At 31.0% G+C, this 16987-nt stretch overlaps 3 protein-coding genes across 52 annotated transcripts in view; 2 read left to right on the top strand and 1 right to left on the bottom strand.

The window, feature by feature from the left end:
- The window catches only part of LOC139505616 (trichohyalin-like), a 69842-nt gene that overhangs the window by 50102 nt on the left and 2753 nt on the right, over nucleotides 1-16987 (bottom strand). For 25 of the 50 annotated variants that reach the window (XM_071295226.1, XM_071295253.1, XM_071295110.1 and 22 more), the window contains exons 2-8: nucleotides 15185-15249; nucleotides 11608-11709; nucleotides 11357-11389; nucleotides 10024-10149; nucleotides 7440-7589; nucleotides 1309-1455; nucleotides 862-996 (exon numbers count right to left, since the gene is read on the bottom strand). In XM_071295226.1, coding sequence (XP_071151327.1) covers nucleotides 862-996; nucleotides 1309-1455; nucleotides 7440-7589; nucleotides 10024-10149; nucleotides 11357-11389; nucleotides 11608-11709; nucleotides 15185-15241 — 750 coding nt within the window. In that variant the 5' untranslated portion in view covers nucleotides 15242-15249. Of the gene's footprint in view, nucleotides 1-861; nucleotides 997-1308; nucleotides 1456-5997; nucleotides 6094-7439; nucleotides 7590-10023; nucleotides 10150-11356; nucleotides 11390-11607; nucleotides 11710-15184; nucleotides 15250-16987 lie in introns of all 50 variants that reach the window. The other 25 variants (XM_071295220.1, XM_071295236.1, XM_071295242.1 and 22 more) reach the window with 13 other exon arrangements.
- LOC139508195 (uncharacterized) lies at nucleotides 15692-16018 on the top strand. The gene has a single exon (XM_071295943.1). It carries the CDS (start codon nucleotides 15692-15694, stop codon nucleotides 16016-16018), a length of 327 nt encoding a protein of 108 aa, XP_071152044.1.
- On the top strand, nucleotides 16036-16986 carry LOC139508051 (uncharacterized). Its single transcript, XM_071295909.1, has one exon. The coding sequence runs from the start codon at nucleotides 16036-16038 to the stop codon at nucleotides 16984-16986; it is 951 nt and encodes a 316-aa protein (XP_071152010.1).

Below are 16987 nucleotides of genomic sequence, written 5' to 3'. Positions count from 1 at the left end.
TAAACCAGAGTTAACTAGATACAGCAGATAGATATGTTATACATGCATTCATTTACACATATTTACAGACAACATCTCAAATAAGATCAAACTGTCTTACAAAATACACTTAACACTAACATATTTTACTAAAGTTATTCTTAGCAGTTACTCTAAAATTATGAATAACATTATATTCAGTATGTATCCATGGCATTAATATCTTGTTAAAAAAACTACAGCTAATATTTAAACTGGACTAACAGTTAACCTACTGCTACAATTTAAACAGGTTCTAAATAAAGGTTAAATTTGTTGATACTATTAGAAATTACAACAACTCAAGACTCCAGATGGTCCCTGTTATAATGAACTTTACTATATTAGAACAGAACAGATCAAGACATTATTCTTTTAGTTACTCCCAAAGAATAGAAAATGCACAGCTTCATGAAAACTTGTGTTCTACAACGTAGTTTGAGAATTTATATCTTAGTTAATTTTTTTTAAATTAAGTAAATAAAAGACAGTATATAATAATTTACTCTTTCATTGACAAATCATGGAGCAAAAATTAGTTGTACGAAAAAATGACCTAGCTTTTTAATGTTAATAAAAACTTATTTAATTACTGAAGCCCAAAAACCTCTACGAATATATAGTTCCACTATAATGAGCTCAGACTTAGCTCCCTACTAAGACAGTTAGACTTTCTGGAAACCAGTTTGCCTAGGATTTGTATATGTTATATATTTTTATATGATATATCCCCACTAGACCACTATTATGTGACTAAGGGACCAGTCTGGAGGTCTATAACTACCATATAACTAGGACCATAGCAGAATGACTAAGAATCACAAAGACTCATGCAATGAATACCTGATATTTCGGAATCTCATAAGAGAGTCGTGGAGAGCCTACAAGAGGTCTCTCCTCGGTTAAGTTGCCCAGATATTCAGGGGCTGAATCCAGTTGAAATTCCTTTGCCCTAAATACCAACTGATCCTGTCTTTGCTAAAAGTGTGAGAACAAAATGTGAAAAAATGGGGTTAAAATATCTAACTGTAAAAAAGGGGGGTTAAAATATCTAACTGTAAAACAAGAGGGTTAACACAACTAAATGTAAAAACAAGATCTACTGTGTTAATAAAAGACTTCAAAGTGATCAAAATAGAAATAATGAGCAAAAAAATCCTACTTGGTTAGAATTTTTAAAAAAACAGAAAAATAAGTCATTAACATTTTTAATTTTAGAAAACAACGAGGTAATTAATTGAAATCAATTAGCTGTTTTTTTTATATGATTTACATTGATTCAGCAATTACCTTGAGTAAAGACTGTTTGTAATCACGACTGAGCTCATCTCTAAGTCTTTTCCTTTGAAGGTCGTACTGCCCTATAGCTAGCCCACCAGCTGGTGTGTATCGATGGCGGTGTTTGATACGAGAGTGTTCCTCGGATATTTTCTGTTTCTGTTAGGAAAGTTCTAACAAATTAGTCCTCAATTTAAGATTATATGTTTGTAATGTAGGTCTTCGTTTATAATTGGTCTACACTATTTATAGATTGACTACCTATAGCATTTGTTAAGCTTACATCAGTATATTGTATTAAAAGTAAAATGTAAACTACATGATAGTTTTTAAAAAAGAAACTACCATAAATTTCCATCTTTTCTTGTTATAACATAAATATAACTTATTTGATTTAAAAAGGACAGATTCAAACAACAGTGATATTAAAAATATTTTCAACCTATGAACATTCCTTTCATTTCTTAAATCTTAATTCCAATTCCAAAAAGTAGGCACAATTAAAAAATTATTTAACAATCAGCAGAGTCGGATTTAGGAGGCCAAGGAGGCCAGTGTCCCCCTCATTGAGCTACATATATGGTAAATCCAGAATTCTAACATGACGTCCTTCAAACGCTTTGAGTACACACCCGTGGTAAAATATGAATATATTGCCAGTGCTGTTCCGATTGTACTCCCACGTCATATGCTTTTTTATGAATGAGATACCCGACGTCATAGAACAATGACGTTAGAATGTAAGCATTTTACGGGAAAATACACGCTTGTGAATCCGAAAATCATCACAAGGAAACATACGCAAATGATGCTAAAATGTGGCAAAAGCCCCTTATTGTACATCATATAAGACATATAAATAAATTATCATTCAAATTCATCCAAAACTGTCTAAATACATTATTTTAAATAGTTTAAGCATGTCACTAATGCAGTTTGCTCCGTTCTTTTACGCTAGTTTATTAGTGCGTTTATTTATGGGAACGGCAAATATTTGCCTACACCTAGAGCGCTTCAATCCAAAAGAATTGCCGTATGTGTCCTATCAGAATCGAAATAATTCATGGGGGCTTGAATATATCTAGATTTTACCACGGGTTGTCCCTTTATGTCGATATTTTACCCCTCGCTATCGCTCAGGGGTAAAATATTTGTCATAAAGGGCCAACCCGTGGTAAAATCACGATATATTCAAGCCCCCATGAATTATTTCTTAATTTTACTTGTTTTACTAAAAAAATTGCCTAATAAAGTTTAGTCACTGTTTGCATGATTTGTCAAGTATTATCGACTCCCCCCTTTTTGAATTTACCTTCAAGTTTGGAATTTTTTGTTAATAGATCTTTTAAAACTTTGTAAAGTTTACCAATTCCCAAGAAAACATTGGCCATCCCAGTCTTGTCAAGATCTTATATTATTGAATGGCTTAAAAAAAAATAATAAAGAGTAAAGCCTAATCTCACACCATAGTAGTTTATTTATATTCATCAAGCATCAAATGAATAAAACCAACACACACACAATTGAACTAGCCAAATTCAATGGCAAAATATAATGACAAAATTTATTTTTTAAATGACTTGAAATAATTAATTTGAAAATGTACTATTATAAGCTCTGTTCAGCAGAAGAACTTATCATTATGTTCTAATGACCCTCATTATTTATGATGGATGTATTTGAAAAACAGGCATAATGCTATTTATCTGCTTACTGACAAATATGAAAAAAGAAATATAATAATTAAAGGGTAAACAAATTAATTTGATGACCTAGTCCTTAAAATGGTCTAGAACAGACGACTTGTATGGTCTTATAGCAAGCTGTATTATATAAAAGTACACGTTTAATAAAAAAATCAAAATTAAATGATTTACTATGATAGCACTACTAAATGCATGTATAACATATCAAGCTGCAGTTACATCAGAAAAACATGCTGAAAAAACATAACAAAGAAACTGCAGGCTGCAGCTTAAAAAACGCCAAGCATGGTCTTCAACATGAATGTATAAAAACCTGTCAAGTTGCAGCTAAAACCTGACACGCTGCAGTTTAATAAGAACAACAAGCTGAAACTTAAACTGTCAAAAAGTTGCTGCTGAAATGTGACAACAAGCTGCAAGTAAAACATGAAACAAGCACATTGCTGAAGCCCTATGGTGACATATAGTTGTAAACTTCTATGTCATTTGGTCTTTGGTGGAGATTTTTCTCATTGGCAATCACACAGCATCTTCTTATTTTTAAATGAACCTGAAAATGACAAACTAATTCTTACACATGAAATCAACAGCTAAGATATGACAAACATGACACTCAGACTGACTAAAACTTGACAGACTGTTCTAAACATGACAACTACTTGTAGCTTTAACATGACACTAAACTTCAGCTAACACATGGAAACAAGCTGCAGATAAAACAAAACATTACCAAAGCCACAACTTTAACAGAACATTAAGCTGCAATTAAAACATGACAAAATCCTTTAGCTTAAACTTAACAAGCTCTGACTTAAACATGATAAGCCCGACTTAAACATGACAAGCTCTGACATAAACATAACAAGCTCTAACTTTAACATCATAAGCTATGACTTAAACATGACAATATGCTTAAGCTAAAACATGGCAACAAGCTGCAGCTAAAACGTAAATAAAAGTTGCATCTAAAACATCACTTTAAATTGCAGCTAAAAATAACAACAACCAGAAATTAAAATATGATAACAACATGACTACAAGTTGCAGCATAAGCATGACAACAAGCTGTCACTTAAATATGACAATTGAAACATGAGAACAAGCTACAGGGAAAAAATTACAACTAGCTACATCTTAAAAGGACGACAAACTGCAATCAAAACTTGTACCTAAATTTTGCTAACATGATACAGCTTAAAACATTAAAAAGATGCTCCTAAAATAAGACAAGCTGCATGATAATAATGACCACATCTGTAGCTTATAATATGAAAAGTGGCAGCTAAAACATGACAACAAAGGTGCAGATAAAACAGGAAAACAAGCTGCAGCAAAAACATGACAAGCTCAAGCTAAAACATGAAAATAAGCTGTAGATAAAACATGAGAACAAACTAAAGATAAATCATGACAACAAGCTGAAGATAAAACATGACAACAAGCAGCATGATAAAACCCGGCACATGCTGCATCTGAAATATGACAAGCTATAGCTTAATAAGACAAGATGATGTTCAAAACATGACAACAACTTGTACATTAATCATGACAACATGCTGCCTTAAACAATAACAAAGCTGCAGCTTAAACATGACAAACAACCTGGACAAAAAAACATAACAACAAGCTGCAGATAAAACATTAGAACACACTGAAGCTGAAATATGAGGACAAACTGAATCAATAATTTACAAGCTGGAACAGAAATATGACACCAAGCTGAATCTAAAACATAGCAAGCTGAATCTAAAATATGGCAACAAGCCACAGCTTTAACATGACAACCATTTGCATCCAAAACATGCCATTATACTTCACAAAAACATGTCAACAAACTGCTGCTTAAACATAACAAGCTGCGGCTAAAACATGACAAGCTGTGGCTAAAACATGGCATGTTGCAGTCAAAACATGTCAACAAACTGCTGCTATACATGACAAGCTGTGGCTAAAACATGGCATGTTGCAGTCAAAACATGACAAGAAACTGAAGATTAAACATGACAAACTGCGGCTAAAACATGGTGACAAATGACAATAAGCTGAAGCTAAAAAATGAAAACAGTTTGCATCTAATACATTACACCATACTACTCAAAAACACAAATACAAACTGCTTAAACATGACAAGCTGCAGCTTAAACATGGTGATAAATGACAACAAGCTGAAACTAAAACATGACTTCATGCAGCAACTGTAACTTAAAATAATGCCAAGTTTGAAACATGACTTGAAGCAGAAGCCAAAACACAAAATGTAATGATCTAGGATTATAACACAAAATCATGCCAAATGTGTTTGCCTTAATCACAAGCTACAACTACAACTGTAGCAAAACTTGTTTAACGCTATATCAATCTGCAACTTTAACTAAAGCATATTTGTCTAACACAATCTAAAAACTTAAACTGAAAGCATGATGTGTATAACATGGTGCAGCTGAAATAAAAGGACTATTTGTTTATTATTTTGTGTGTAGTTGAGAGCTTTATATCTGGGTGTGAAAAACAATAGTGAGCATTGAGATATGTCTTATGTTCTATGTTCATATTTTTGTTCAAATTCATATCAAAACATGTTTGTTAAAATATGTGTCATTATTTATATTACACAACAGGGTATACCACAGGCGTAACAAAATTTAAATGCAAATCATAGTATGCCTGTAGACAAAAAATGCTGTTTACAACATCTAAAAGAATACACATTAAAAACCCTACAATCTGCCTTTATTTTCTAGGTTGATTATTTTGGGTAAGTTAATAATCCTTCTTAACTGTCAATGAAAAAGAACCCTGTACCTCTTGATTACCCATCAACATAATTGTTATGACTTTTATATCAACCTGTCTACAAACATTGAATTACATCAGCTACAATAACTAAATAAAACTTGGAATAACTCTCACCAAGTCATACTTATGCTACAATGTGCAATACCAAAAAGTGAAACAAATAAACCATCACATGTCAAAATACACCATTTGTCTATACCTTCTTCTCAAGAAATTCATTATATTCATTATTTCGCTCTTGAGAAAGCATTTTCTTTCTATCTTCATGGTGTGTAAATCCCTTGCTGGGAGGTTCCTTTTAAATAATGTAGGAAAACATCAATTTATACCATATCATGAACTTATCAAAAATAACAAAAAATCTTCATATTTTTTTCCTTTATGAATGACAAGTTTATCTTAATACCTAAATACTCAAATTCTATTTCAATTATTGCAGAGTGACCATGCAACATTCATGTGAAAATGTGTATATTTATGATGTGATTATATGTCAACTTTTGTTAAGACTTGATAACAGACAGAATGCATGCAGCATCATACAGAACATGACTGACACATGCAAGTTACCTTTGTTTTTCTGTAAAAATTTAAAATTATCTCCCTTATTTCAGATTATGTCATTTAAACTCAATTACAACTTCTTTCCAGGTCAACATCTTATACATAGCAAATTTCTGCCTTTCTATTCTATTTCTGTGGTGTACTTTAATATGTTTCAAATGTATATTGTTTGATTGCTGTATCAGAGCAGCAAACCCTCAAATCTCCTCTTTTTAATTCATATTCCCCCTTCAATACTAGATTTTTAGAAGAATGCAAATCTTGTTATCATAGAACCACTAAGAAAATACAAGCAAATATGCTGTGACTAAAATCAACATGAAAACTAAATTTGTTGAATGAAAGAAAATATATTAACAAGTATTTTAAATGAAAAAGTTTAAATGTAAAAAAAATACTTGCACTATAAATAAGCACATTAGGCTGAATCAGCTGTCTAGCTTTATATGCTATTCTACTGCATGCACATAACATATGAATTCCCTTTACTCAATATGTCATCCCAACTGTTATTTTCTGATTTTCACCCTTTAGCTTTTCCTATGGTTTTTATAGCGTTTCAGAATGTTGATATATAATTTTCCAGTCAATTGTTATTGATATTAATTAAATTTGTTCAGAATTTTATTAATTATTAATTTAACTGATGTATTATTATTGTCTTATTATGGTATTCTAAAATTTCAAACACTTTATATTTAATGCTTAATAAATTGATGAAGAGCAGTTTAGAAATGCTGCCTTCAATGTTTCCCATGATTGCTTGAAAGACTTTTCTACTAAAATATCTGTACTAAAAATAACAGGCACAAAATAATAAACCAACTTTTCTTTATGTATTCATTTTAGATCAGGTACAACTCTATTTCATATCTAAATATGTATTAAAATTTTACTTATATTAACCACATTTGTAACATTTTATAAAAAAATAATTTAACTGTTACAAATAAAATAAGGAAAAATAGATGTTTAACCATCTTGTCTTCTCAGAAACAATTGTGTTTATATTTTCCTTATCCCAACAAATCATTCCACTTATTCTAAGTGACATTGTGAATAAGTAAGAAAACTTACGAGATAATCATTATATTCCTTTTGTCGTTCTTCTCTGAGGTCTTTTGCTATCTGACCGTGATCATACATTTCTGGTTCAGGCGGAGGTCTATAATTCTGTTGAGAGTTTCTGTACAATTCTTCTCTCCTTTTGTTTTCTGTGTCTTTTTTCTATAAAACATTTAATGAATGCTATAAGTACAATGCATATGATAAACTAGCATCACACTGTTATATTCAGAAGAGTTACTTTCCTTGGTAGTTTAACAAGAGTTATCTTTCTTTGCCCAATGAATAAAATAGTCACAGTAACCAAACAACAAAAATAAACAATAGTCAACTCAGGACAACCTACATTCTTCAGCAAAAGATAGGTGTCTAAATTATATGTCACGAATTCTAAATCTTCACAGGTATATGTATATATTGTGAATGAATTTAACAGAAACTATCAAAGTTAATGACATTAAAACCAAATTCTCAAGAACAATAAAATAACTGTTAAGAATGGTCTATTAACATGTTTTGTTGGTCCAGTTCTATAGTACAGAGACACTAAAAAATACACCTATACACACTCTAATGAATGAATCCCTAAATGTAAAAAAAAATACTTATACTTAACCACCAGATAAGACCTTTTTAGCCAGTCTTTACTTATCTGACAAGTAATATAAACCTATAAATCAAGGACACTTATTTTTGTGTCAGATAAGATGAGATAAACTTAGCTGTACCAACACATTTCACTAAAACATACAGCCAAATCACATATACTGCAAAAACAAAACCCTCTAGCTACAAACAATTACTTTCAATGTCACCACGGGTCCTTACTGCAGTGTCTAATTAAGGAACATCTCAAAGTCATTCAATTGTAATGTAAAAAAAATGAAAATGGAACTAGATTTATTTTTAAATCAAAGCTTACAAATTATACCCTAAAAAAAATATTTGTTATTTTGAATAAGCTTTAAAAGCATTAAACAAGCCAAATAAAGCAGGCTATTGTGTATACTAAATCATTATGATAATAGCCCTTTGAGATTATCCTTTAAACTTCTAAACATGTAAAACAATAAACACAATGTGTAGCTATCAATAAATAACAAACAAACCTTAATCGTCAACAAATACGGGTGTATTGTTTTTTATTTTAAATGAGACAAAAGGACGGAACTCAATACATTTATATAGTTTGTCAACAAATTGATTGCTCTGGTTCACTGATTAATCTTATGCCTTTTAATTGCTATTTTCTTCACTAAATAAACCTTAAACCCATAACAAAAGACATTGTTTACAGAGAAATCTTATCAAAAATAAATAGAAGGAAAATAAATCTTATCAGGTGAAAATTATACTTAGCATTAGAATTCATGAATGAAAGTACAGTCAAACCTTTTCTGGAATATACCCGAATTACACTGTAAAACCTGACATAACTGAACACATGCGGTTGAACACAAATTCCGCCTTTTATTTAAGCAATTAAATCTGTCAACAATGAAAACCTATCTGAACCCATTCACATTCATTGGTCTCCAACATAGTATTCAAAATAGAAAATATAAGTTTTAAATACACCTGTATACATGTCAATCAATATTAGTAATGAGGTTAAATGAAGTATACCCAAATAATCTAATACGAATTCAGTAATAAAAAATATATGAAAGGCTGCAATGAATAACGTATAATTAAAAGCAAGCTTTTTGACTTCATTGAATTACCTCAGAACAAAAACAGACCCAAATGGAATTCAGTGACATTCAAATAACAACTTCACTTTTGATAGGATTTATTAATGGGTAATATTTGGGCATCAATACTTTAACTTAATAATCAGTCCTCTTGACAAACACATACAAAGTGTTAAGATTGAAAAATACATGTGTCATCTAATGTATAACTTTCTGACAAACACACATAAAGTCACATATAAATGATGTTGGTACCAATTCTATTCACTTCTAAAATGTCTTATATACCCCACATCTCCGTGTTTCATAAACAAGATATCCAACAAAGAAGCAGTTAATATTCAAGAATTCAAAGATTTAATTTAAAATGTATAAATTAAATTGCAAAGTGTAAAATGCCAGTTTGTCATTAGCTTTTTGAGACTTTCTGAAAGGGTCTTAGGAATGCAGAGTCATCAGTTTAAGCATTGTTCTTTTATTGAACGCAGATTAATAATTGTTTATGGACAAGTTCACAACAGTAAATGTATCTCAAACTTTCTTAAGCAGCAGTATATCAAGAAACTGAAGCCATCCTCATCATAATATGCAGTTGGAAATAAAGCCGAGAACTCACTGTAGTAAAGAACCAAAGACATGTTAATAATGAATAGGTTAAACAAACATGCTGCATGGGTTTAGAATAAGGTAAACACACATGTTGCATGGATATAAATAAAACAGGTATTGTGCAGGAACTCACTGAAAAAAGAGAAATATTATGGTGCAAATATTATATAAATATAAATAAGTGTGTCAAAAATGTAATATGTAAAGTGTTCATTAAATAAACTGCTGCAAATAAATATAAGATGTTAGCGTCTACTAAAAGGTTGACGAATGGCGCCATCTAGCAGTGATACCTGGGTTACAAATCGATTGTACTCTTGTTGGCGCTGATCGTCTAAAGTCTTACGGGATTCCTCGTAACTCCCTAATGGTAAGCTATTTCCGGCTCCTCCAGTTTTATAATATACTGGTGGGTTTGGCTAAAAACAATTAAATGTAAAACGTCATCCTGATCTGCTACAGATTCTATCTCAATGCTTCAACGAAGATTCTTTAAACTACTTAGACTTCAACTTTGTATCTGATTAAAGCATGGATGCTGCTATTAATTTGTAGTCGTATGCTTCAAGAAGCTAAGTCTGGGAGATATGACAAAGAATTAAGTTTTTAATGTACTTTTAAATTTTGACACAATATCAACTGTCTTAATTAGAAAATCTTAAGATAGGATTTTAGCATCTATTGAAAAGTAGAAAAGTGGAACAATCTATCAATGTTACCTAGGTATTATAAAATAAATTGTAATAAACAGATTTAAAACAAGGTATCAATAAAATAAAACATGTAGGTGAATTAATTGTATTTTTTACTACAACACAGTTAACTCCTTGTTAATCATATTATGGGCTGATTCAATCAATGAAGTGAGTTTTAATTACATATTTTTGAAATTTTGAACTTGTGCTATGAATAAAAATTCATCCCATTTTAGTGCTTTGTTATTATATTGTCACATGATCCGTTACCATTAGTTACATGCAGATGTGTTTGGTTTACTGGATGACACATTTCCCTGTCCTGCTTAATAATAACAAACCATGAAATTGGTCAGTAAGTGGATAGATTCTATATATCATGCTTCAAGTGTGATTTAATATTTCTCCACTCAAAATAGTTAAATTTTTAAGCTTTTCAAATATTTTTTCTGTCAAGATTGTATCTGAACAGACTTTCTGTTAAACAATATTAGAGAAAGAGCCTCTTCATTTCTGAAAGCAAGCAGCTCAAGTAGTCGACAATTATAATATAAAATGATGAACCAGACAACCAACAACCAATAAACATCTACATGACAATACTGAATACAATATATATTAATGTTTAAATAATATTACAATATACATCTATAAGAATTCCACCAAATCATGTAAAATGTTAAATAATTAGAAAGTCATGTATCATAACCAAAACTTGAATTATTATTTATAAAATATCAATTAGAACTCTCAAGTGCATAGGGCTGTCAAAAGAAAAAAGTTTGAGTTTTTCTAGTGAAAAATCAGTAAGAAATAATCAAAATTTGAGAATTCATCAACTTTTAAAGATTAGATTTGCTACAAAGTAATTAAGTTAAAAATAAAACACTTGTGAGACAGAGAGACAAACAGAAGTATGGTGACTGTATACCTGTTGTTGTTGGCCTTGCTCTGGTTCCCCTGGCTAAATGAAAATTAAATTTGATTTTATAGAAAAATTATTAACAAAAAAAGTATTTATCAGACTAAAAGGAAATTTTATCAAATTGAAATCTAAAAAAAATCATTGCTTATTTCAAAACTTTTAAATATATAAATGTGGGTTATAACTTTCAAGTGCCACAAATTGTACCCATCACTTATAAAATAGGAGATCCTATGATAATTGTGTAAATATTTTACCTTATTCATCAGGTCTTCATACTCTCTTTGTCTTTCCCATTTAATTTGATCTTTTCTTTCTCTCTGTCTGATATCACTGTTACTAACATAGCCAGATGTAATCTACAAAAAACATAACAACCTCAAAATAACATAATTATATGCTTACATTGCTGTTCATACTATTAAGGGTTTATCTAAAATTAAATAGTTTTCAACAAGAACCTTTCTTTTAACATTTTGAGCTGCCATACAACAGTAGTATTTATATACACTATCCTCATCTTTGCATTGAAAGTTGGGGGCTGTTTTTTGTAAGACCAAAATTTCCTGACATCAAGAATCTAAAATCTGAGACAAAAAAGTCTGACCATTGAAATTATCAGCTCTGAGACACATAAAAATTCCCTGACATGTCAGCAGAGACACATACATCAATACTCTGTCATGTAACACTTAAGGTGTGGTATCAGTATTGATATCATTGGCCATCATGTAGAATGTGTGCCACTGATTTCAAACTCTGTCATGTGAATTATGTGACATGTACATGTATAACATCAGAACACCTTTCAGTTTCTGTCATGTTTCACTTTGTGATATGTATGACACATTGTCACTGTCATGTTTCACTTTGTGATATGTATGACACATTGTCACTGTCATGTGCCACTATGTGACATGTATCATATTTAAGACACTGTCATGTTGTCACGGAATATAAGTTCCTTCATAATATAAGTTCTGAAAGGAAAAAATGTTCTGGAATATTATTTCCACAAGAATAAAAATTACAGTATATGTTCCTAACGGGATAAATGGTATAGAATATTTGTTCCAACAGGAATAGATATTATGACAATGTTTATTACAAAGTTTCCATTGGAACTTCTGTTAGGTGGAACAAATATACGTTGACAATGTCACGAATGTGCCACTAAGTGACATGTATCATATTTAAGACACTGTCATGTGCCACTAAGTGACATGTTTCATATTTAAGACACTGTTATGTGCCACTAAGTGGCATGTGTCATATTTAAGACACTGTCATGTGCCACTAAGTGACATGTGTCATATGTAAGACACTGTCATGTGCCACTACATGTATCATATTTAAGACACTGTCATGTGCCACTAAGTGACATGCATCATATTTTAGACACTGCCATGTGCCACTAAGTGACATGTATCATATTTAAGAAACTGTCATGTGCCACTAAGTGACATGTATCATATTTAAGACACTGTCATGTGCCACTAAGTGACATGTATCATATTTAAGACACTGTCATGTGCCACTAAGTGACATGTATCATATTTAAGACACTGTCATGTGCCACTAAGTGACATGTATCATATTTAAGACACTGTCATATGCCACTAGGTGACATGTGTCATATTTAAGACACTGTCGTGTGCCACTAAGTGACATGTATCATATTTAAGACACTGTCATGTGCCACTAAGTGACATGTATCATATTTAAGACATTGTCATGTGTCACTAAGTGACATGTATCATATTATATGCACTGCTTATCAGATGGTGTAATATGTTACAATGTGACAGTATGACAACAATATTTTCAACACAATACTCTGTCATGTACCACATAATGTGTGGCATTAGTTTTAATGTCATGGGCAATTATGTAACTTTAGTTTTGTGCCACTATCTATTATGTGACATGTGTGGCATCAGTACCACTACTACACAGACTCTGTCATGTGCCACTGTTCCACTACATTACAGACTCTGGCATTTGTCTTACTTTATCAAAGTAAAGCATCATTAATCTACCACTGAAAGAAGCAGTGTTTCATGCCAAACTACAAAATTACTGAGTACTCAGTCATGCAGCACAGCCTTGGTGAGTGTGACATTTTAGCATGGAAAAGAATTCTGTTGAATATCATGTAATAATTCTAAACAGAATGTAATATCAATAGTTGCTAACTACCATTCTACTGTACCACAGTACAACTTATAATTGAGGTCATTTAAATCTGATGATTTAGTAGTCAATGTTATGTATCTTATTTATAGGTCTCTTACAACTATACAATTTATCTTTTAAAAGAAGTAGTAAACATTTCATCAGTCAGGGAAGCTTTCATTACACGTTTCCTTTAACTGTATAGAAATTATTATAACACTCATCCATGGTGAATATCATAATACAATTCTTTCCTCAATACCAAAGCAATAAACTATTAACTTATTTGTTATAAAATTGAAATGGATTTCAAATTAAATGTTAAGTCTGAATAATACTTTTACACCAGCTGTATTAATGTGTTTTCTAATTATATACATGTTTTGATGCATAAATGCCTTAAGAATGAAGCCCCTGTATATCTCACTGAAAAGTTTAAAGAAATGCCAGAAATAAACCAATATCGTTTGAGAAATGCCTCTTGCAAAAATTTACAAGTTCCAAAAGCCAAAACAGAGCTTTATAAGAAATCTTTTATATATTCAGGATCTATTTTATGGAATAACTTACCAATATCCCTGAAAAAATCAACCTCAAGTACAAGCTCATTCAAAAAAGATTTAAAAAATTACTTGATGGAACATTAAAAAGCTGTGCATTTTTTATATGCATAATAAGTTTCACACACTTACTCAAACTTATGATATTGTTGATGCCAATACTATACATGTCATATATGAATTTGTAACTTTTACCTGTTTTGAAAATTGTATATTTCATAACAATTTTTTATTTCATTATTCATGTATGTGTGTCTGTTTGATATTTTGTAATTGTTTGTTATATTTCATTGTATTTTATGAGGGCCTCAGGGAAGATTAGCTTTACAGCTAACTGTGTAACCCTCTTTAAATAAAGAATTATTATTATTATTATTATTATTAATGAAATAAGCAATGAATCCATTGACGGTTATGAAATGATTGTCACTTAGGGAAACAGTTTTTAAAGAATCCAGCAATAAATAAATTTAAATGAAGAATTCATTAATTTTCAACAAACTTTAGCAAAAGTGATATTTTTATTATTTCTATTAAATATAGTATGTCAAGAAAAATTGACATATATTTAAATTCCTAAGAACCAATAACATGAATAACATGTGAAATTTTTTTTTTATGTCATGAAGTTATTTAATTTACATTCATAAAAAGAGAAATTGTGTTATATGTCCCCAAATTGATTTTAGAATCCCTTATTACTTCATAAAATCATAAGTTAGTCAGACTGATGCTTGCAAGATTTTGACATCATAAATTATCAGGATATCCCTTGAGTACATCATACAATTATACTTACTGGTCCTTGTTGGTTCTGAAGAATAGATATCCCTCAAGTACCTCATACAATTATACTTACTGGTCCTTGTTGGTTCTAAAGAATAGATATCCCTTGAGTACCTCATACAATTATACTTACTGGTCCTTGTTGGTTCTAAAGAATAGATATCCCTCAAGTACCTCATACAATTATACTTACTGGTCCTTGTTGGTTCTGAAGAATAGATATCCCTTGAGTACCTCATACAATTATACTTACTGGTCCTTGTTGGTTCTAAAGAATAGATATCCCTCGAGTACCTCATAAAATTATACTTACTGGTCCTTGTTGGTTCTGAAGAATAGGATCCCATCTATTATCTACCATGGTACTCATTTTATGTTCTGAAATATATTAATAAAGACCTTTTTAAAAAAATAGGGATGATTTATACATTTGTAGGTCAGAAGCCTTAAAGTATGAACCAAAATAAAGAAAAAAAGGATGGGTGCTTAACCATTGATAGCAATAAGTGCCACTAACTATACACATACATGTATCATAGTTAAGATTATAGCATATCAAAATTAACCCTGATTGTACCAGTTTCATTTTACTTGGACTCATATTATACTGTAGTACTATAGTTGAAGAGTTGCCACCATCAATTGAGATTTGACAACTGCAAATATCTATTCCACTGGCTCTGCTACACATCACCATTAAAACTGCATTTGTGACTGTCAAATATCTATTCCACTGGCTCTGCTACACATCACCATTAAAACTGCATTTGTGACTGTCAAATATTCAATTGACAACAGCAAGTCTACAACTACAGTAAGTATGATAGCTACAACTACAGTAAGTATGATAGCTACAACTACAGTAAGTATGATAGCTACAACTACAGTAAGTATGATAGCTACAACTACAGTAAGTATGATAGTTACAACTACAGTAAGTATGATAGCTACAATTACAGTAAGTATGATAGCTACAACTACAGTAAGTATGATAGCTACAACTACAGTAAGTATGATAGCTACAACTACAGTAAGTATGATAGCTACAACTACAGTAAGTATGATAGCTTCAACTACAGTAAGTATGATAGCTACAACTACAGTAAGTATGATAGCTACAACTACAGTAAGTATGATACATTTTTAGCTACAACTACAGTAAGTATGATAGCTACAACTACAGTAAGTATGATAGCTACAACTACAGTAAGTATGATAGCTACAACTACAGTAAGTATGATAGCTACAACTACAGTAAGTATGATAGCTACAACTACAGTAAGTATGATAGCTACAACTACAGTAAGTATGATAGCTACAATTACAGTAAGTATGATAGCTACAACTACAGTAAGTATGATAGCTACAACTACAGTAAGTATGATACCTACAACTACAGTAAGTATGATAGCTTCAACTACAGTAAGTATGATAGCTACAACTACAGTAAGTATGATAGCTACAACTACAGTAAGTATGATAGCTTCAACTACAGTAAGTATGGTAAGTATGATAGCTTCAACTACAGTAAGTATGATAGCTACAACTGCTACAACTACAGTAAGTATGATAGCTTCAACTACAGTAAGTATGATAGCTACAACTACAGTAAGTATGATAGCTACAACTACAGTAAGTATGATAGCTACAACTACAGTAAGTATGATAGCTACAACTACAGTAAGTATGATAGCTACAACTACAGTAAGTATGATAGCTACAACTACAGTAAGTATGATAGCTACAACTACAGTTAGTATGATAGCTACAACTACAGTTAGTATGATAGCTACAACTACAGTAAGCATGATAGCTTCAACTACAGTAAGTATGATAGCTACAACTACAGTTAGTATGATAGCTACAACTACAGTTAGTATGATAGCTACAACTACAGTAAGTATGATAGCTTCAACTACAGTAAGTATGATAGCTACAACTACAGTAAGTATGATAGCTACAACTACAGTAAGTATGATAGCTACAACTACAGTAAGTATGATAGCTACAACTACAGTAAGTATGATAGCTACAACTACAGTAAGTATGATAGCTACAACTACAGTAAGTATGATAGCTACAACTACAGTTAGTATGATAGCTACAACTAGTTAGT

The sequence above is a fragment of the Mytilus edulis genome, chromosome 1, assembly GCF_963676685.1.
Source record: "Mytilus edulis chromosome 1, xbMytEdul2.2, whole genome shotgun sequence".
Classification (NCBI taxonomy): Eukaryota; Metazoa; Mollusca; class Bivalvia; order Mytilida; family Mytilidae; genus Mytilus; species Mytilus edulis.
Note: the sequence above shows the minus strand (reverse complement) of the source record. Positions and strands in the feature narration are given on the sequence as shown.